Source organism: Strongylocentrotus purpuratus, unplaced genomic scaffold (assembly GCF_000002235.5).
Source record: "Strongylocentrotus purpuratus isolate Spur 01 unplaced genomic scaffold, Spur_5.0 spur5_scaffold_14, whole genome shotgun sequence".
NCBI lineage: Eukaryota > Metazoa > Echinodermata > Echinoidea > Camarodonta > Strongylocentrotidae > Strongylocentrotus > Strongylocentrotus purpuratus.
Genome location: NW_022145599.1, coordinates 31042571 through 31064885, shown reverse-complemented (window position 1 = coordinate 31064885; position 22315 = coordinate 31042571). Strand labels below are relative to the sequence as shown.

The 22315-nt window shown below is 38.1% G+C and overlaps 1 protein-coding gene across 3 annotated transcripts in view; it reads right to left on the bottom strand.

Annotated features, from left to right (window-relative positions):
- The window catches only part of LOC575216 (probable helicase with zinc finger domain), a 29873-nt gene extending 9098 nt beyond the window's left edge, over positions 1–20775 (bottom strand). The window contains exons 1-15 of one of the 3 annotated variants that reach the window (XM_030984723.1): positions 20670–20775; positions 19098–19445; positions 15200–15367; positions 14663–14722; positions 13861–14059; positions 11705–11879; positions 10990–11179; positions 8704–8811; positions 7454–8061; positions 5266–5610; positions 4326–4430; positions 3569–3775; positions 3063–3287; positions 2221–2368; positions 743–1036 (exon numbers count right to left, since the gene is read on the bottom strand). In XM_030984723.1, coding sequence (XP_030840583.1) covers positions 743–1036; positions 2221–2368; positions 3063–3287; positions 3569–3775; positions 4326–4430; positions 5266–5610; positions 7454–8061; positions 8704–8811; positions 10990–11179; positions 11705–11879; positions 13861–14059; positions 14663–14722; positions 15200–15367; positions 19098–19430 — 3165 coding nt within the window. In that variant the 5' untranslated portion in view covers positions 19431–19445; positions 20670–20775. The remainder of the gene's footprint in view (positions 1–742; positions 1037–2220; positions 2369–3062; positions 3288–3568; positions 3776–4325; positions 4431–5265; positions 5611–7453; positions 8062–8703; positions 8812–10989; positions 11180–11704; positions 11880–13860; positions 14060–14662; positions 14723–15199; positions 15368–19097; positions 19446–20669) is intronic. The other 2 variants (XM_030984721.1, XM_030984722.1) reach the window with 2 other exon arrangements.
- Between the last annotated feature and the right edge of the window lie 1540 nt (positions 20776–22315).

Below are 22315 nucleotides of genomic sequence, written 5' to 3'. Positions count from 1 at the left end.
CCATCAGAACTGTTTACCACAAAGAAATGTTCCCCTAAAGGCATGAGAAGCCACATTTCCTGCATCTAATATTTCACACCAAGTTTAAAGCCAAACTGTACTACTTGTAGCTTACTTGCTCCCTCTATATAAAAAACAATGCCTAATAGGTGACCATTGGTCCCCATGATCCTCTTTTTCTTATGTTAATTGAGAGCAGAGGTGATGAGATAACCACCTGTCCAGTGACCTTGCAGGGTGGTCTAATCCCTGCTATAAACTAGTACAGATGGGTTTTAAGATTGGTGTACACACAGGTCAAGATCCTTGCCAGTGAATGACACTAATGGTGCTTATACCAAGTGTGGAGGATTCCAGAAATTAAATGATCACAATTATTTACCAAGGGCTAATTCTCCCCAATGAGGGTACAGACAAAGGTAATAAATATGTTGTCACATAATCTCAACCTGCAAAATCAATTAAATCCTCTGAAACAAATCCCCATGGGTGCGACAATGTTCGATCTCACATGACTTGAAGCAAAGGGTAAAAGAATTCCTGCCAAGAAACCTATGTACATGTACATCATAGTAAAACATTCACAATGTACACAGGGATGCCAGTTAAAATTGATCAGAGGGTCCTGAAAATCACCTAGACTGAGCTATTTGTACACACCAAAAAACTAAACTATGGTCCAAAAATAACTTGCCTGAAAACTGGCATCCCTGAATACATCTTATATACATTCTTCACAAACCTCTGAATTGTTGAAGAAGGAGATACTGTTCTTCTCCTGGACGTCCTCGCCCCTGGCTGTGAAGAATGTCAGCGGGTACCACTTGGGATGCGGGGGCTGCTTGCCACATGCCAGGAGCTTGCCGTCGTAGAAGAGATCCGAGGTGTAGTCAACAATGGCTTCATGGGAGCGGTAGTTGGCGCAGAGAAGGATCTTGCATGGATGATCGTCAGGGTAGTGGTCGTAGAGACGCTCCAACAGTGAAATGTGGAGGTGACGATCAAAGACAAATTCACTGTGCACTTGAGGGCTTATCTGTGACATACACAAGCAAGTGGACATGTTGATGTTATTAGTTTCAAAGAGGAAAGTCATGACTCATGTTTCAGAAGGAAGCCCCTAAATCAAGGACTTTGCAATAATTAAGTAACATTGACTGCCTTCTGGGCAATACGACATATATCGCCCGAACCGAAGGTGAGGGTGATATATGACAAGTCGTATTGCCCTGAATTAGGCAGTCAATATTACTATTATTAACCACATCAGACATCTAGAGGAAACTAGAAACTCTTACTATGTTATACTCTTAAATAATGTAAAACACTGTAGCCAACACTGCACAGGATTTCCTAGCATGAAAAGTTGCAAAAACATCGTCAAACCAGCACTGTGCATCCAGTGCTTGACAAATTTTCGATACACTGCATACAGTGTGCCTGACCCTTGAGTGTGATTGTTACGTCACAATAGAGTATGCGTAATACCAGTAGCTGATGCGCGATGAAAATTACAACTGGATCTACATTATTGCTCACTAGTTTAACACGCATTTTGCCATTGACTTTTCAGATCGGGCAATAATATTTGTTCATTGGTATACTGTATAATCGTATTGACTGGCAAATTACACACAAAATCCCATTGACTTTTCAGATCGGGCAATAATATTTGTTCTTTGGTTTAGTGTATAATCGTATTGACCGGCAAATTACACACAAAATCTTATTGACTTTTCTGAGCGGTCAATAATATTTTTTTCGCCTGTAATTTTGTTGGCTTATCCATTAAACCTCGAGGGCAATAACATTTAAAAATTGCCCTGCTCAGATGTCTGATACGATTAATAATAATTATTATCACTCATCATGGTTTCTGCTTGTTTATTTGATTGTTTACTTAGTCTCTGCTGATAATTTTTGGTTAAACCTCAGAGAAAGTCCTCAAACAGAATGCAATCAGGGGGGGAGGCGTTTCACAAAGCCTTTTTTCAATGACTAATGACAAAAATTAGTGACAAATCTGCTGATAACCAATCAGGAGCAAGAATTTCAGTAGCTTATAACAAAAACTGTCATTGTCACTGATGACAAGTTTTGTGAAATGCCCCCCAGGAAGAGCCAGAACCACAAAACCAATCTTGATAATTTAGGAAAAAGGCAACAAAAATGACTCAATGTGACACGTGTAGAACAAATTTAGAACACTTTTGTACCCACCTGCATGTAGTCTCCAGCCAGGACGATCCTGGTGTCTTTGGTGGCCAGGGCTAGGGGCATGACTGTCTCGCACTCCATGGCCTGGGCTGCTTCATCGAGTAAGATGTGAGTGAAGTATCCTGGCTCGAGCTCCAGGTGGGTCAAAAACCTGATCAAAGATAAGAACAATATGAGAAGGAATTAGTGATCATATTCTACTGCCTGTTGGTTAAATAGATTGGGCATAAACCATGATATTGGGGGCTCGACTATCTTCCCCCTCCCATGGCTTGAGTCACTTCATCAAGTAGAATGTGGATGAAATATCCTGGAACAAGCTGAAAATGAGTCAAAACCCCATGTCGGATAAGCAAGATAATATAATTCCTATTATTAGAGGTGCATGAAATGAGGTATAAAGAACATGCAGCCAGCTCATCATTTGGTAAGAGTTGATGAGATTTCTTTAATATACAGTCAACCTGCTCTAGTGACCACCTGTCTATAAAAACCACATTTCTTGTTTCCCTTGACAATGGTTTCTCATTGTACTAAAGGAACCTGTCTACAAAGACTACATTTCTTGTTTCAAAAAAGAGGTTATATTGCCCTTTAGGTGCCAAAACATGGGTCGGTCGGTCGGAAATCTTTCTTTCTTTTTTAACAATTTGTTTATTTTTTATCTCTGTCTTTAGGCTGATATTTCTCAGTTTTGAATGCTTTAATATTTTTTTCCTCTTAAACGGTTAAAAAAATATTTAAAAAATTTAGAAGCCGACCGTAGATTTCAAAAAATTTGGGTCGGTCGCAAAGGGCAATACAACATCTTTTTTTTAAGGCCTTCTAGAAGAGTTTGAGTTAACCTTGAGGTGCTGAGTGTGGCTACCACCACCCTGTGCTTGAGCACCTGTTCCTTGGTGGGCATGACGAACCGGTCCTCGCCCTCCGACATGCAGCAGTAGAGGCGCACTATGGGGTGCACGGTGGGCACCCACCGGTCCTTGAAGTAGATCCTCAGGGGCTTGGCGGCGGTGTTTCCAGACTCCACAAAGGAGTGGAAGTAGTCCCTGATGTACAGGTCCGCTGCACTGTGAAGGTGGAAGAAGAGGTGGAAACAAGGATATCAGGGCCCCGTCTTACAAAGAGTTGATATCAATCGCAACTTATTTACGATCGATATCAATCGCAACTATGTTCATAAGAGATAGGAGACGGCAAACTTGCGATTGATTGGAGGACTTGCAATTGATTTGGATCAACCTCAACCCTTTGTAAGACGGGGCCCAGGATACTAATAGGACAGAAATTGCCTTTTTACGTGAATCGGTGGACTAAACTAAGACCATTTTACATTTGCACTCCCTCTTACCTATTGGAGTGTGTGCATATCAATATCTTAGTGTTAGGCTGCTGTAGGATGAGTCTGGTCGCATGGGCCAACGTGTAGGTCTTCCCCGTGCCGTACGGACCAACCAGGAAGATGGGCGGGAGCTGATGGACAAGAGGGGTCGTCATGGCAACAATGGCCTCTCGCTGCTTGCTGTTCATCTGCATGTCCATCTTGTCACTCCATTGTCTGTCAAACAAAATATCAAGGGGTGGGTGCACAGTAAACTTTTAGAAAATAGTTGAAAATCGGACAAAATTTTTTTGAAATAAGATTCTAAGGCTGGAGATATCAAGATGAATTCCTTTGAAATTAGCCCTCTAGTTATAATGATATCTGTGATTTTACTGTTTATTTGCAATATGGTTCAGTTACAATCTACATTGTTCTGACTGACAATAAGATTTTATTATTTACTACACTATAATATACAAGCACTGCTTTTTAATAGGTTCCTCACATTTCACTTAATCTATTATATGAATTGAAACATGCTCATTTATACTACATATATTGTATATTTTTTTTATTTCATATGAATGTCTATATTTTTTGTAAAATGTGGAACAATAAAACTTGAAACTTGAAACTATTGCTTATTTTTCTGAAAACTTTCAAGAACGGCTTCCCTTGCATTCTTAGACAAACTAATTCACAATTCAGATACTATCATGACCATGTTAAAAAATGTTTTAAAGAAGTACCTTTTTACTAAATCATAGGAGGGAGAGAAACTTACTTGTTTGGGGTCCATGGTACCTTGGCATTGGTATGCACCTCAGGGAAGAGAAGGCTCATATCTGGGACCTTGTCTACTGCATAGTGCATCTCACACATGTGAAGTCTATGTGGAAGAAGAAGAAAAAAAATTAAAAATTATCTCTTTTAAATAGTTATTCCACAGAAAAACATAAATTTACATAGAGTTAAAAAGGTTAGTCAAGATGAGACTTCAACTGAGTTTTTGTCAGGCATTTTCACATCCTCCTGGACAGGGGCCTGTTTCACAAAGCCTTTTTTTTCAGTGACAAATCTGCTGATAACTAATCAGAAGCAAGGATTTCAGTAGCTTAAAACAAAAACTGTCATTTGTCACTGATGACAAGTTTTGTGAAACGCCCCCTGAAGTTAGCAAGTTTTCAGATCATCCTTTAGATCCAGAGACTGAAATAACCCTTGCTGAGTATTTTACACATTCCCCCGACTCGACAATGTTTCCAAATTGAGGAATTTACCATAATACAAAATTAATAGTCATATTCTGGTGGGTGTCTCGTTAAGATTACAAAATTGTATCCATTTTATTTTGGGATTTCTTACAACTAAGTAAAGATTGTAAAATTTGGTTTTCTGGAAACAGATCTAAAATTTCTGAAGAAATGTGGAGAAAAAAACGACAACCCAGACCTAATAAGCAAATAGACACACTATAGATGAGAATAAAATTGGGTGAAATTCCCTGGTGTATTCCATCTGCAGGCACTCGTACAGTGCGTCCCAGAAAAAACGAAACCAATAATTTAATCACAATTATAATTAATAAATGACACATATTTGTAAAGCTTAGATCCTCCTCTTTTATTTGATGCAAACCATATGATGTATATTTATAATTATAGAGGTGATTAAGTTACGATAAAACATCGATAATTCTCGGTTTCATTTTTTCTGTTCCTCACCTATTGAGCTGGAACTGCAGCTCCACCTTGATCTGTGAGTTGTTCTTCAACCTGAGGTCGTCCACGCACTGCTTGCTCAGGGTCAGGTAGATGGAGTCCTTGCTCTTCTCCGTGATGGGCGCCTCGTAGACCTTCTCAGATGTCCTCCCCTCCTGGACCGGGGCCAGGATCACCGAGTTGCAGCTGTTGAGGATCAGTCGGCCACCGGGCGTGTCGGCAGAGAGGTCGTCGTTGAGGCGCATGAGAGCGAAGAGCTGACCGCTCTGGGCGTAGCGGGCACCGCTGTTCCGTGACGGTACCAGCATGAAGGTGTTGGCCATCTGGAGGGTCGTCCTGATGTTGAACCTTAAAATAAAGAAAAGAAGAGGGTGAAGTGAAGTCCACATGCATTACACTGTCATACAGCATTCATTAAAAGCAATTGATATGTAATTTTACTGTGCCTTTTTGGAAACCCTAAGATTAATTATACATCTTACTTAGATCATAACTGACTAATTTGTTTATTTTGTCACTTAGAAATAATATCAATATTGCAAGCTCATTTCTTCGTTCCGTCAGATTGCAATTTTATTCATTTCATTTTGAAAGTTAGAAATAATTGTTAAGCATTTTAAACCATTATGTAACTTTGCTTCCCAATAATAATTGTATCAAATTTTTCTAATGTAAGCACCAGGTTATTGATTTGAAAGTTTTTATATTTATGTGATGAACGTAAAGCCATTGTAATGACATAATAATGTAATGAAAGTAATCAAGGATATAATAGTAATTGCTCCAACTATTGTTATCCTGATATATATATATTTATTTATTTTCTCATATTGTGAATTTTTATTCTGTTCTTTACTCTTAATTTTCCAGGATGCAGACTGTGGGGGGTGACATGCTTTCGAGTAATAGCAATTTAAATTGCTTTTGTCACCCCTGACCAGCAGATTGTATCCTTCTCTCTATCTCCTCCCCACTTTCCCAAAGCTGTTTGAATGTATTATGAAATGTCTATGTATTATCTGATTGTTATACTCACTGCATGTTTTCCGATTGGTCAAATAAATAATAATAATAATAATAATAATTCTGTAGTCTGGTTCAGAGCTGTTTCCACATTGTAGCCATGTCATTCCCCTGATCAAATACTATCTCATTATTCAGTTTTTAAGAATAATAATCTGTTCTTGTATAGCACATAACACATTGTGATATAATGTTCCAACAGGTTTCCAAAGAGCTGTGGAAATTATTACGCTAGCTATAGCTCCAGCAGCCGTTATCAGTGCACAGTGCACTTCAAGGAACAATCCTATCACATACTTTAATATATTCCTCACCTGGATAGAGTGTGGAAATTGTAGATTAACGTCTTGCCAAAGGACATTAGTGTTGTGGCAGGGATTTGTACCTTGTGGTTCACATTCCAGAGACTTATCCACAGGACCACAACACCTCTACAGTGTTACCAGCATTACAAGATAAGGAAACTACTCGGTAGGGGTCGGTTTCTTGAAGTCTTTACATTAAAAAGATGACTGCTTATGAATATATTTCATAACATTTCAGACAATGACTCATTATAGGAGAGAAGTGTGCTACTATACTTCACAATGCAAACTTCAAATACTTAACTCAAGTATAGCTTCTCAGCTTGTCTGGGCTATGCTCATTATCTTCCTTTCCACCAGTTTCAACATGACAAACTTTCACTAGTTGTGTCACTTTATACCGGAGTGTTGGCTCAGTCAGTAGAGGGTCCGCCTCACAACCGGGAGGTCGTGGGTTCGAACCCAGGCCACGTCATACCAAAAGACCATAAAAGATGCGAGTTGCTGCTACCTTATTTGGCGTTCAACAATAAGGGATAGAGCAACGTCAGGGAATAATTTTCCTCAAATTTTTTGATTAGCAATTTCAGCCGATGGATAAATATTTCAAATTAAATTCTGTACATTTCTATGGAAGAAAACTGCTACACAAAAGATATTTTGTATAGCAGTCATGCAAAAATGCATAGCAAATTGCGATGCGATACCAGGAAAATTATTCCCTGAACGTCGATCTGGCGCTGCTCAGTGGCTGCCAGGCTCACGATCAATTGGGCAAAAAGAATTTTTGTTTCGGTTTAATAAAATTAGGAGTGGACTTTAAAAGATTTTTATTATTTTTTTATATTTTTTTTTTTACTTACTTGCCAATGTCCCTGAACCTGGCCGTCTCCTCTATGTACAGCAGATCATGCATCCTATTCTTGTAGTTGTTCTTTGTGATCGTCTTCTCCAAAACTGAGCGCTTGAAGAGCTCTTCCGTCGAGTGAGGAGGCACGTAGAATGACAGCAATCCTTTATCCTCCTCCGTCCCCAGCTGGATCGGCGGACTGAAGTCCACCACCGTTTTGTTGGTTCCATCCCAGCGCTCCGTCACGCACACCATCGACTCCCGCACTTCCTCCAGCTCCTTCTGGTCCATGGCCGACACCGAGTCAACGGAAATGCGCTTCATCAGCACCGGTTCCATGCCGAAGTCGAAGATGATCGACTGACGGAACGTGCCGAAGATCTGCGAGGTGAACTGGATCTTGACGCGGTAGATGCGCTCCTTGGACTTGGTGCTGTTGTAGGGGTTGATGTTATTATTGTTGTTGTGGGAGCTCATCTTGCTGCTCCACTCCTGGCAGTTCTCCGGGATGTCCAGAGAGTTCTGGCGCTTGGAGTCACCCATCAGGATGCTGGTGATGCTGAAGTGAGGCCGGTGGACGTCAAAGAACAGAGCCACACGTTGGAGCTGCTTGCTAGGCTGCTGTCGGGAAAGGAAAGTAAAACCTAGAAATTATCAGACACTGTCTATCCACAAGAATATATTTTGGCACATAACACTGTTATGTATTGATTTAAATACATGAATAGCGGTGATTCTAAGGACCAGAAAATTGAAAAATTCTTCACTGCATCATTTGTACGAATGAGAAACTGAGCCTCCCTGTCCCCAAAGGTCAACCATAACCTTAAAAGTTTAAGATTACTATAGTGCTGTGTGAACAAAAAATGTAGACATATGTCCTTTTCGACAACTGGAGAGTGTTTCACAAAGACTAAGATGGACTTTAAGTTGGACTTAACTATGGCAGGCCATTCATGCCACTATTTTCTCTCATCATTTACTGGCATTGGCTTCTCAAGAGATGTACCAATCGTGGTCACATATCTACAGAATTTACTTTTTTTGATAGTTAATTATTGTAGGAAAGAAAATTACCTAAAGATCATCATTGAGAGACCAATGGTTAGAGCAACCAGTGGCATGAATGGCCTGACATACTTAAGTTCAACTTAAAGTCGATCTTAGTCTTTGTGAAACACCCCTCAGAAAGGAGTACTTCCCAAGGTGTTGGTAAACCCAAGTTAAATTAATGAAAATGATAATGGGTGTATTCTCACTGACCTTGCAATGAAGAGTGAAGATCCAGGAATGCGCAGTGTTCTTACTTGAGACTGTGACATTGGAATCGGAGTTGATGCTCACCTTCACATCATCAATAGATTCGCTTAACTGAAAGGGAGAAAAGAAAGCAGTGTGAACAATCCATGATTAAACCTGCCAGTACCATAGAAAGACATACTTCTAAAACCTATAATTATCTTTTCAAATTACTTATTTATTCAGATAGAACCCCTACACAGCAGAACCTAAAAAAAATCAACAGAATATATAAGAAATTTTAAAACAATTTAATCTATAAGAAATAACTTCACTTCTGATGATTTTGTTTGTACAAGTTTGTAAGGATAACATTGTATATAAATACTATCTCAAAGATAATTAGGTGGTCTGTTGAAAACAGATCACCTATTGTTTTCGTCAGAATTTTCTTTCTTTATTATTTATTATTTATTATTTATTCTTTATTTTTATTTATTTCCTACACTTTTTTGTGCCTAGGATAACTCACGTTCGGTTTCGTCAATTTCATTCAATTTTGGCACAGTCATAGGTCATTGTCATGAGACGTGACAGGAACATTTTCAAGGTCATCAGGTCATCGTGACGTCATCCAGGCGCCATTTTGTGAAATCCCATTATCCATCATATCTTCATGATGCGTCACCAAAGGTCATTCATATTCATATCACATATACTTCAGGTCAAGGGTCAACAAGTCATGTCATCAAAGGTCACATAAAGGTCATGACGCGCACATACGCGCGCGTCAACATTTTAAAATGCTCAAAATCACTTAACTATTAAACGAGAGTACGAATCAGGTCATTTTAAGCATTTCAAAAATTTCCGTCCGTACTTGTCCCCGCGCGCGGTGCGCGCGCTCACAACGCGCGGAAAAGGTCAAATTCAATTTGTTTACATGATTTAGATTCCTCTTACCGTAAATGACAATTTACATTAATTTCAGTCACTCTTGACCTTTCATAAGGCCGTGAGCGCGCGTCAAAGTTCACAATCCGCGCGTGCTGCTATGGGAAATATAATGCAAATTTGATCAAAAACATGCCATTTTAAAAATCAAAATAGCTCTTCAGATAGTCCATCGACCCCCAATTTTTATATCATAGTTGGAGAAAGCATGAGTTGGAGATATGATTTCATACCACCCTGACTCGTACAAAGTGAAACAAAGTCATCATATTGGCATCTAAACTCAAACAAATGTATTTTGTTGATGACGTCATTTTTGTCTTTGTTTAATTGAGATTATCTCACTTATCGGTGATCGATTTTCTCCCAAATTTAGATATGTTGTAGCTGAGATAATTCTCTATCAGAAATATTATTTTTCATTTGGATGACGTCATCATAGTGAAATATTCGATTAAAGGCGACAATGCATAATTTGTCATATTTGCGTGTTATGTCTATGGGAGGTCACTTTTTTCAAAACATGAATCTGCCTGACAATGTGTTTTGACCAGTGTCTCGGTGGTTATTCAAACAGTTTTCAACCAAATCTTAGTATGTTGTAGCTGAGACTATATGCTATCTAAATATTTCCTCATTTTTTCAATCAGATGTCAGGATCATGCTCATACTCATCATCGTCATCATCATCATCAATATCATCATTATCATCATCATCATCAATGTCACCATCATCATCATCATCATGGTCTGAAGATGATGATCATCAACATCACCATGATCATGATCATTATCATCATCATCATTAACATTATCGTTTTTATCATCATATAACATTATCATTATCATGATCATCATCACCTTTACTATCATGATCATCATCATGTTCATCATGATCATCATTGTTTACTTGTCTATATATCTTCTCCCATTCTCAAATCTATCATAAGACTTAGACAGACCACCTTATTCGTCTTCGTGACGAATTAAATTTCTAGTTCTTTATTTCATTTTCAATTTTAAAGATAGTTCTTCGTTTCATTTTCAATAAAACTTAGCATAAACTATGATTTTAAATGTCTAAGTGTTTTACTAAAAAAAGCATTGATTAAGAAAAAAAGATTGATTCTTGTTCTTGTAGTCCGTGTCTAAATCAGAGGCGATGGTCTTGGAGCTTACCTGGGGGGCGTTTCACGAAGCCTTTTTTCAATGACAAATGACAAAAATCAGAGACAACTCTGCTGATAACCAATCAGAAGCAAGGATTTCAGTAGCTTATAACAAAAACTGTCATTTGTCACTGATGGCAAGTTTTGTGAAACGCTCCCCTGGCCTTCATTTCTAAATATTACTTACCACATTGAGAGGTGCAGGTGAATTCATCCACTTCTCAAAGAGTTGCTCTGCAAAGCCCATGCCATGGATTTGCTTGTCTCTCGCTCGTTGGTATTTCATCTGTCTATACCTGTAGCGCTCCTTCCACTCAGCTAACTCGTCCTCACTATGGGCGTATGTACATTGCTGACCAAATCTGCATTTTAGACGGCTGCAAACATGGAGAGAGAGAGAGAGATCATTTTTCAATGATGACATTCATGTTGTACTCTTGACAAACTTTAATTTGACAAAAAATTAGTTCAGATGTAATCCAAATGTTGTTTGATGTAGGTTCAGACAATTGTGGAATGTCTCTACATTAGAAATTGGATACTAAATTAACTAGATAATACTGTCAAAGCCGATGTTTTTTGTGGATAGAAATAAAAACAACGCAGACATTTTCAATATTCTCAGTCCAAGTTTTAAAATATAACTATATCTAAAAATCGTCATCATCATTATTATCATCATCACCATCATCACCATCACCCTCGTCGTCATCATCATCAACATCACCACCAACATCATCACCATCATTATCATCACCATCATCACCATCATCATCATCATCATCATCATCATCATCACCATCATCATCACCATCACCATCATCATCATCACCATAAACATCATCACCATCAACATCATCAATACTATCATCATCACGATCGTCGTCATCATCATCACTTACTCTGCACAGAGGAGGTATTCCTCCCCGACAGCCCCCCTGGGAGGAGGCCGATGCTTCCAATCCCGTCCTTCGTCCGATGAGATGATAGCTCTATGGCTCTCACTCATACTGTGGAGATGGTAGTCCACCTGAGTTGAACATTGCACTTGACAAAAGGAGCAGAAGTTCTCAGGGCCTGTGCACCAAGCAAAAAGGAAAAAGAACAACATTTAATTAGAAATATTTGTAAGTTGCTTTGACGTACATGTACAAGCTTTCTTTATTCAAAAGTCCAAGTTGAGACTTGGGGTTGCTATTGTTTGTTTTTATTCTGTTGTTGTTATTTAATTTGGTTCTTCTTGTGTTTTAGGGTTTTAGTTCAGGGTTAGAGATGCACACTTTTTGGTCCAGGGGAGAATTAATAGTTTGGTAAGCCTACGATATTGACTGCTGAATAATTGCCATGGGAGCATGTGTCTGACAACCATAGATAAATAGGCTCCTCCATGTTCCATATTTTGTCATAAATTCTATATATAGAATTATTGACAGAGACATACATGGAGATATACACATGTAAACAGAAATGTATTTAACAAGAAAGCAGAAAGTACCCTGACGGCCTACAACAACAGGTCACATGTCACGAGCGTTACTGGCTATTTTCACTATTTCTGGATTAAACCTTATTGGCAAGGTCAATCTTAATGTATCCCTGATTGGGGGAAGGTCAATATAGCTTTAGGTCAATATAGCGTTTAATTATTATTAAAGTCTTATAACTGAGGTGGCTATTTACCAGGCCAAGGTGAGTGGTAGGTAAATTGAAAGGTACAAGCCTAATAGAACAGTGAAATAATGAGTCTCAATTAAACTTTATGTTCATGTAGATACATTACTAGCAACTCATAAGGTCAACAGAGTTGTATTGGCTCAAAGATTCATACAGGTTGAGATTGCTATAGGTTAGAGTGGGGGGACGGGAGGGCATATAACAGCTTTAAGTATACACAGCTATAAAACGTCTACAAGTTAGCCAGGGTACAATGTGCTAGGTCAATTAGAACAAGCACTGGTTGATAACATTCAGGTTAATCATGGCCCCTATTATTTTCTAAAGTTTGGCAACTCTGATTTAAAAACAGGATGTGGTAAATGAATGGCCTTTACAATAGTATCTATACAGGTGTCTTCAAAAGTAGTTCATTTAATTGGCTCTCAGGTTCTTCAATAAACATGTGGCAACATAGATAATGGGTAAAATGTCTTGTATCAATCTACCCCCATAAGGGCTCATCCCTGTGGCAAAGCTGGCCTTTAAAAAAATGTCTAAATGAATGGCAAATATGGTAGGAAAAAAGTATATATGTCGAGCAAAAGCAAATGCGCCTCTTATCTGTGGTTTATAAGATACAGAAATGTGAAGCACATTATGCTTAAAGGCGTCGTTTAACAATGTTAAATCTGAGATGCATGGCCCTACGTGTTATCAGTGTCTGTGATATAGTGTAATATTAAGGCCCTAAAAAAATCGCGCTTCAAAATGATCATGAAGTGCCTCAAAAAAGTAAAAATCTTTGAGTGACCTGTTTTACCATACTCATTTCCCCCAATACAATGTAGTGTTTTTGTTTCAGAATCTGAGACAAAGTTACCCATTCCCTTTAAATGTCATTCATCTCAACCCTAGCAGTTTACTTGGGGTTTTGAGGCTTTAAGATAATGCAAAGTTTTGGGAAATTTTGAAAATTGGATGGATAGTAATTCTTTAAAATGTTGATATATTTGGATGCCCCTGTGGATGTTTTATAAGCTCTAGAAAATTTAGCCCCTAAACACTTCAGCTTTCGAGAAATTAAATAATCACAAATTTACCGGTGCAATTCGGATATGCAGTTCTGATATACAACTTCCAAACGTGAATAGCAAATCGGTTGATTGTAGTAAAAAAATATATTGTTTTGAAGCTAAAGTAATATCAGTCTTGAGAGGGCGCTATACAACATAAGAGTTTATTATTTACAATTTCACTTTAGACTCGATTTCAATATGCCTCTAATATGTTCATTTGAACCAAATTCATGACCCCATACCAAAACTTTGTAAATACCTTTAAGAATTCCCTCTCTATCTAACAAAGGAGATTATATTCTTTACAAACATGATATATTACTCACTCTCTTGTTTGCCAGCATCTTTTTTATGCTTTCCCTCAGATGCTGGTTTGCGTTTCCCCCTCTGGTGATGAGTGGATGAGGCTGAGCTTGCACTACCACCACTGGCTCCTTGGCCCCTTCCACTTGACTGCGAGGGGTGTGATGAGGCTTCCGTTCCGTTCTTATCTCTTGCTGATGTATTTCTACTTGTTGATGGGTTCTGTAAGTTTATAATTTAATCAAATAATATAACACAGTTAAAAAGTGCATTATGTGCATATATATATATAGTTTTCAAAGAGTACACGCAGAACAGGTGTCTTGTACAGTGTACAAATTTAAACGTTAACTGCAGGACATTTTGAACAAAGTTTATAAAGCTGTCAGATAATCAACTTGACATTTTTCTTGCGCGAACATTGTATAGCTAGACATTCGATTCCACACCATTTCTTTCACAATGCAAGCGCATGACCAGAATTTTATTGTTAAATTTGATATTAGTATAGCGTTCAGTCAAGGACTGAAGTTGGAACTTTTTTAGTCTCACAAAATGAGTGTTTAATTACTGCTTTTAAAAGCATGTATCAAACAATTATCAAGAGGTGAAGTGTAGTTTGGATTGAGTTACCTTTTCTCGACTGAAAATATAAGCAGGAATGATAGTGAGCACTAAAGGTTATCCAGGTTATCCCTGGTTTCCAGAGCCCTGTCTTACAAAGAGTTACGATTGGATATCGCAAGTGCACCAATCAATCGCAAGTTTGCAGTCTCCTATCTCTTTGTAAGACGAGGCCAAGGACAGCTGAGAACCCTGACTTACCTCTGTCTTTTCATCCAATAATCTCTTCAGTCTGTTTACTTCTTTGGATGCTTGGCCATTCTGTATAGAAATAGAACAATATCATATCGATGACAAAATATATCATCACAACATTTGTAACTCTGATTGCAAATAGAATAAATAACTTTTGGGGTTTCCTAAATCAATATCCAATTTAAAAAAAGTGAGTCTCAAACAAATTTAGGAATCTATGCAGTATGCATCCTGTAATTTCCAACATGCTAATTTGCAAATTTTGACAACATAAGCTAAAAAAGCATTGGTTGGTGATACTTCGTGCCTTTCCCCCCTCCCCACCCCCCCCCCCCCCCACCCCCTAATTTTTCCAACAGGCATGAGACAGGTAAGTTTGTGTAAAAACCCTTGTCGCACAATACCATTACAATTTGCTTCATTTATTTACATATTGAATTGCATAGTATGTCAGATACAACAAGTATTGAAGCTAGATGTACAGGTACTGATTAACAACTGAAATAAAATAAAACAAATTAGAAATAAACCAATCTGTCAAACCTTTGGTTCGGCGGATGTCCACTGCTTTGCTGTTTCATATGCTTCTTGGGTCTTGTGTAGCTTGCTCAGGGCTTGGGTCTTACGCATTAATAATTTACCTAGACTACTTCTGGTCGGGGATAGGGCTAATAACTTGTTGATGTCATCCAGGGCTTTTTCATTTTGATCCTGTGAAGAAATAAAACAGTAGATTTGAGGGCAGAGGTCAAAGGTCGTCTGCAGGAGAACAGCAGGTGAAATCGGATATCATTTAGACAATTCACATACATACACTGAACTAAAAATGACGTAGGCTTTATAATAACATGTGCATGAAGTTCACCCCCTGCTTTGAATCTGTACATACATGTACAGACATGTAAAGGAAAATAGCATGCAATTCTTTGTACATGGACATAATTGATGAGGTGAGTTCACAAAGTACCAACATATTGTACATGAACATTTGAACATTATTCATTGCCTTTTTATATTAAAAAAATTAAAAAATTCTCTATTCTAATAAGTATCCTGTAAGAAGTCCCAATGGAACGGAAAATAAATTGATGAAACATACATGTATATGATTATGCTAATATGCTATTATGCACTCGACCTCCCTCCCCTTCCCCTCCCTTCTCCCTACCCCTCTCCCCTAAAAAATAAATAAATACAAAACAAATATAAACACAAGTCCACTCAAATAATATTTCATAGTACATGTACATGATGAAAGAGGAAACAAAAAAATATATGATATACTACTTACAGAGTATGCCTTTACCGATTAACTACTTCTCGAACTACCTTATTGCTTATAAACAAAATAGTTTTCATTGTATGCCTGGAAAGAATCATCATCATATCTACTGTTTACCTTAACCTTTTAATAGTCCTTGTCTTTTATCATTTCATGGAGACAGAAACTTGTTTTTAGAGTTGTCCCTCATAAAAGATTGAATTTCTACAAGTACACAGCCTTGATTTAGTGAGATAAAAGGGATGATGACAATACAAAAGTGTTTATCTTTTGGAATCGACATGCAACACCTGCCAGTGACAATATAATGGAGCTATACATGTATGCCTACATGTAATGAAGGAAATAATCAGCTCAATTGCGTTCCTTACAACCATGTGCATGTTATTAAATAGGGAAATGGACCTGCAATAGCTTTGATTTAATATGACCATATATCAAAAAGCACTAACAATTCATTCACAAGGTTAACATTTCTACTCAAGTTATCAAAAACAGTATTTATATTAGAATACAAATACGTCAAGTCACTTTTTGGAGTTCTTGTCTTGCTAAAATTTGATTTTATTTCAACGGAATCCACAAACATTTTCTAACTGTCCACAAGGTTGCAAGATTACCTAGGCACATTATTTCGAAAAATAATTTGTAAGCGTTGTGAGCTGTTACCAGTAAAATTTCACACGCAATGCTGTGATCAAATGTTACTTCTCCTTGTAGACTATGGCCTTCAGGACGTTTGTTTACATTTTGCTGGTCCATGCACTCAAACACTATCAATCGCTAGTTCTGCATAATGCTTCACTGTTTGAACGTGTATAATTAGTATGAAATCTATATCTCAAGTCCCAGCATTCAGCACTGTCATTTCAATGAATATCTTGACACCACTTGTGTATCAATTGGTGAGCCAACATTTGTTCCGATTGACATTTGCTTATAAAGTTCATGAAAGGATTGGGTTTGGGTTCCTATTTTGTTTTCAGTTTAGGATCAGGGGGTGTTTCACAAAGATCCTAAGTAGAACTTAACACTAAGTTGGACTTTAAAATTATGGACAGCCATTGGAGCCTTAAAATGAAATATATTCAAAAGCAAAAATTCAAGTATTTTAGACTTTTTTTTATAAATTCCACATCAAGAACATGAAATCTGCTTGATGATAGAAACTATAAATGATTTGAATCAACATTTTATGCCTTTCAAAAGAACTTTTACAAAATATTTTCAAAGATGCTAATGGCTTTCCATAATTTTTAAGTCCAACTTAGAATCTTTGTGAAACACCCCCAGGTCTTATACTGCTTGGTCAAGAACTCAAGAGAAGTAATTTGGTGTGTGTAGGAGATTGACCGTGGAAGCAACTGTTGCTCTACATGTAGCATAAGACCAGTGAAAACAATACAAAAGAGCGGTGAGCAATTTAACTGGAAAGCTCAAAAATAGTTCTGGTAAACAAACTGCAAAAAGCTCGGTTGAATAATAATAAAATACTTCAATATCACTGTGAGAAAATCACACTTTTACCATACCAAATCCTAAAAGAGCTTTAAAAGAAAAGTATTTTTTACACGGCATACATGTACATGTAAGACGTATTACTTGAAATTCGATGGTCGTGGTTCGATCCCCAACATGGCACTAATGTCCTTTGGCAAGGCATTAATCTACATTTGCCACACTCGACCCAGTTGAGGTAAATGGGTACGCCTCGGAATAGAATTGTCTAGATAGATGGTGCTCTATAAATGCCTATTATTATTATGACCAGTATTTTATTTCCATGTTTATAGTATTTTGGTAACTACTCAAACAGTGCAACCAACCACCAACCCCACCAGAGAGAGTGAGGTACACAAGGAGACAAAGGAACAAGCATTTGTTCACATTTACTTTTCCTTGAAAGAGCAAGGTCTTCAGGGTGGGATAGTAGCATAGTCCAATCATGAGTTCAACTAGGATTAACTGTTTACAGTATAAAAAGGAAGTGCATTTCCTGCAATTCACAGCCAATGGTTCGTACAAATTTGAATGAGAGCCATTGTGATACATTTTTGTCAATGTTTTCCTTTGTTCTCTCTGTATGTACATGTATAATGTATGCATGTTAAGCTTTCAGTTAACAGGGGAAATGTAAATGAATAACTGTACAAATGATTTCAGTCAGTCTGGCAAATTGACATTTGTTTGCACTTTTACCAAAATTGTGTAAGTCTTCTGAACATTTTTCTCATACCATCATAATTTTTCAAAAGTAACGCAGTACGTCAGACAACATCAGGGATTATCTTCACATGCTTTTCTTCATAAATAATCTAGAACTACTAGAATTATCTGTATTTTTAACAATCCAGACATTCATTAGCCTTTCTATCAGGCAATTGAAATATAAAAAGATTAGGTCAACTAATATTTATGTCAACATGCCTTTGACACATAGGTGTAGAAAAGATTATCATCTAATCCAGGATTTGTGTGTTTTTATGAAGCATTTCAAGATACATTACAATGACGCCACTTTTATTTATGCTTACATGAAACATGAATCACCTTAAGGACCTATATTCATCATAACACTCCACTGTAGAAACAGAAACTTTAACATAAGATGATTCTTCTACAAATTGATGAGGACTGAGTGTGTATAGTGTATAATTGGGTTTTTACAGACATGAATTAATCAGATAGCATTATTTACGTCTAGGACCAGACCGTTAACGTCGTGACTTGGTTCAAACTAGGTTGCGATCAGAGTTAGTTTTTAGACGAGGACATAGAGCTGACCGCGGCCATACTCTATACCAACTTAGATCTTTCTGATTTTTGTATTGCAAGAAGTTTTCACAAATGCAAAATTAGATGTTGGTTATATAATCAAACATTTTGTAGCATGAAACTTTTGTCGATCTTGACAAATTGTGATACATGCATGTACAAAAGTGTCATGCACTTAAACTTTCTGGTCTTACAGAAATTTTTAGAGCAATTGTTTGGTACAGTTTATAGAAGTCCACCTTTCATCTTTACAATACAGTCAAACCTGACTCAGTGGGCACCTCTATAAAGGGCCATCTGTCTATAGTGGCCACTTATTTTATTTCCCTTGGGTGGCCTTTATAGGCAGGTTTGACTGTATTTTTTTACCCATGGGTAACTTACCAACTTGAGGAAGCATGTGGCACGTTTATTGAGGCAGGAGAGATGGTGGTCTCGATGGTGATGGTGTTGATGGGGGCTGGGAGAGGCGTGATTGTTTTGATGGGCGTGGCTATTATTACTGTGTCTGGGGCTACTACTTGCTGTTTGGGGCTGCTGACGTGGTGTCTGTTGCTGGGTGTTGTTGCTGCTGCTGTTGCTGCTGTCCCCCCATGCTGTGGCTGTGGCTAGCTGCTGCTGCAGAGCTTGGGTGAAAAGCTCTGCAGCCTGCTGGTACTGCTGCCGCGAAAACAAATCATTGGCCCGGTCATGGAGCTGTTTGTGCCTAGTGTCCATGGTATGCCACCGGACCTATAACCAAAGGAAAATTATTATATTATAACCCATAAACTTATAAAGTTATGTAGCTAAATGATTCTGGTTCTAGTTTTGGCAGCCACTGCATAAACTCCTCAGCTGGGATGTAACATGCAGGCGCAGTGGACTGAGCAGAGTACTTAATTTCTAAAGTGAGCTCTAGCAGTTATTATGCCCATCTTGATCTTTTGTAAGTTATCTTTGAAGGCTCCTAGGGTGGAGACATTTCTAACATGGGTCGGGAGAAAGTTCCATTCAGGGATATAGGGAGTGTTTATAACAGTCCTTTACAGTAGATAACGGCTTAACTTTAGAATACCCCACCAACCGGTTTAATGTACATAGACGTCAAAGACCTAGGATTAGGTTTAGTGTTACTTAAAAAGCTCAAGTCTTGAGATTTAGCTCATTGGTGAAGGGTTTGGTACCATACAAACGTTTGGTCAATTTTTGTGGTGGGGTATTCTAAAGTTCTTGAATGATACTGAAGAATGTATTTTTGTAGATACCCCTATTCCAGATGATCTGTTTTGGTAGTGGTCAGTAACAGCAAAATAAGTTGTGGATGGATTTGTAGAGGAAAGTCAACCTTACTCACTGTCCGTGGCATGTAATAAAATAAGACCGGAACGTTTACAATACATTATTTCTGTCTAACTTATAGCATGCCAATCCATGGCATTGGAACAGATTTTGTAGACTAAGAGTGAGTGACAAGAACTTGTTGTGTTGTGTGCAACTGCAACTTGCATTTGCAAGAGGAAATTATCAAAATTAAAGATTTTATTTTAATTTCCCATGCATGTTTCCTCAAAAGGGTCAATGAAATAGAGGATTCACAATTTCACAATCTCTTACACACTATGGTGAGATGAACACTAACAAGTAAGTTTTTTTAAATACTATTTACAAATTCCATTATCACACTGACAAATGTAGGATTGCACTTGCAGTACCACATTACCATTGGCATTGCATTGTACAGGCACAGCACAGCTGACATAACATGAACACACACGCAATTCAACACCGTTGTTTGGGGCAGAATCATTCATTGCATGCCATTGCCGTTGAATGGGCAAGCGAGACCTCGACAATAAACATTTTTCAACTCTGCATATAACCAGTCGACTTTCTCACAAGTGCAATTCCCGGATATCTGTACTCATACTGAGCTTCAAAATTAAATACCAGGAAAACAAGATGGTTTTAACTTACCTAAAATTGCACAGACCTTGTCAAGTATCTCTCTCATTCTCCGCCATTATGCCAACAATACGTTTGTGATCAACAGCAAAGTTTAGCGCGCGAGATCGCTTACGCATTTAATAATCCGGACGGGCGCGCCATTCACCTCTGCCCTATATACCTTATGTACATAGGCCAGACGAAGACGACACGCACGGATATTGTTGCATTGGAAAGTCGTGAATGACTTTTTATTCTAGCTTAGTACTCGATCGTAGATGCAAGAAAATGAAAATAAATAGAATTTACAATTTCGGCAAGTTCTCAACGTATTTTGTACCAACTCCATGCATATTTCACGAAATGAAGAGACATAACGTTGAGGGAAGCAGGCGCGTAGCCAGGTGGGGGGGGGGGGGGGGGGGGGGGGGGGGGGGGGGGGGGGGGGGGGGGGGGGGGGGGAGCAATGGGGGCAGTCGCCCCCCCTCAAAAAAAACAGAAAAGAGAGAGAGAGAAAGAGAAGGGAAAAAAAAAAAGAGGACGTAGGAAGAAAAAGGGAAAAGGAGTTGAGAACGGTACAACGAATCGTTTTCTTTCTCTAATAATTTTAATGAAACGTCAAAGCTTCCGCGCTTTTCGCGGGAAGGGGAAAACTGAGTTCAAATTAAGGATTAAGAGTCGAGAACGGTACAACGAATCGTCTTCTTTCTCTAATAATTTAATGAAACGTCAAAGCTTCGCGCGCGAGAGGGGGTATAAATAAATATTTTTAAAAAAAGAAAATGCAATAAATTTCAATAAAATTTTTGCATTTTACCCCGGTTCCCAACATTAAACAATCCTCTGTGTGCCCATGCCTTGAGCCATAATGCATGGCAGTCTAGAGGATTTTTGTATGTTGGGGACCGGGGTAAAATGCAATAAATAATTGAAAATTCATTGCATTTTTTAATTCTTTTTTTTAAATGTATGAAACTGCCCTCTACCCTAGCCCCCGCTGCGTACAGTCATGGTTCAGTGACAAAGCAATGGCCTCGTAACTGTGAGGCCCTGGGATCAAAACCGCGTCTATGTGCTATATTAGTGCCCTTTTGGGGGCATTTATCCTCATTACTGTCATTTATGACTTAAGGGCGTAGGTCCCCTAGTTGATAAGCATAGTAGCATACACATGCTTTAGAAGTCACGCAAAACACACATTGGCAAATTATTTTTCAATAAAATCTGAGAATATATACTATTATCTAGATCTATTATTTTTAAATGGGGTAAAACAAAAATATTCCAACTACATGAGCGACAGTGCATGTATCTCAGGCTCTTACCCCTCTCTCTCCTCTCTTTTACCCCCCGTTTCTTTTGTTTCCTTTTTCTCTTTTTGTTTTTCTTTTCTTTCTTCTCCTTCCTCTTTTTCTGTTTTCTCTTTCTTTCTTCTTTTCTGTTTCCTTTCTTTTCCCTTTATTTTTATTTTCTTTCCCTCTCATTTCCCCCCTCCCCCTTTTCTCAATTTCCCCGACAGCAGCGCAATTTTACCGACAATATCCCGACATTTATCGACGCCCCTGGTTGTAGTACCATTATCCTTTTAAACGAAATGCAATTATTCATGCTCTCGCACCTCTCTTCTATCGTTGTTTAATTCTCTTTCTTTTTTCCTTTCTCCTTTAACACAAATT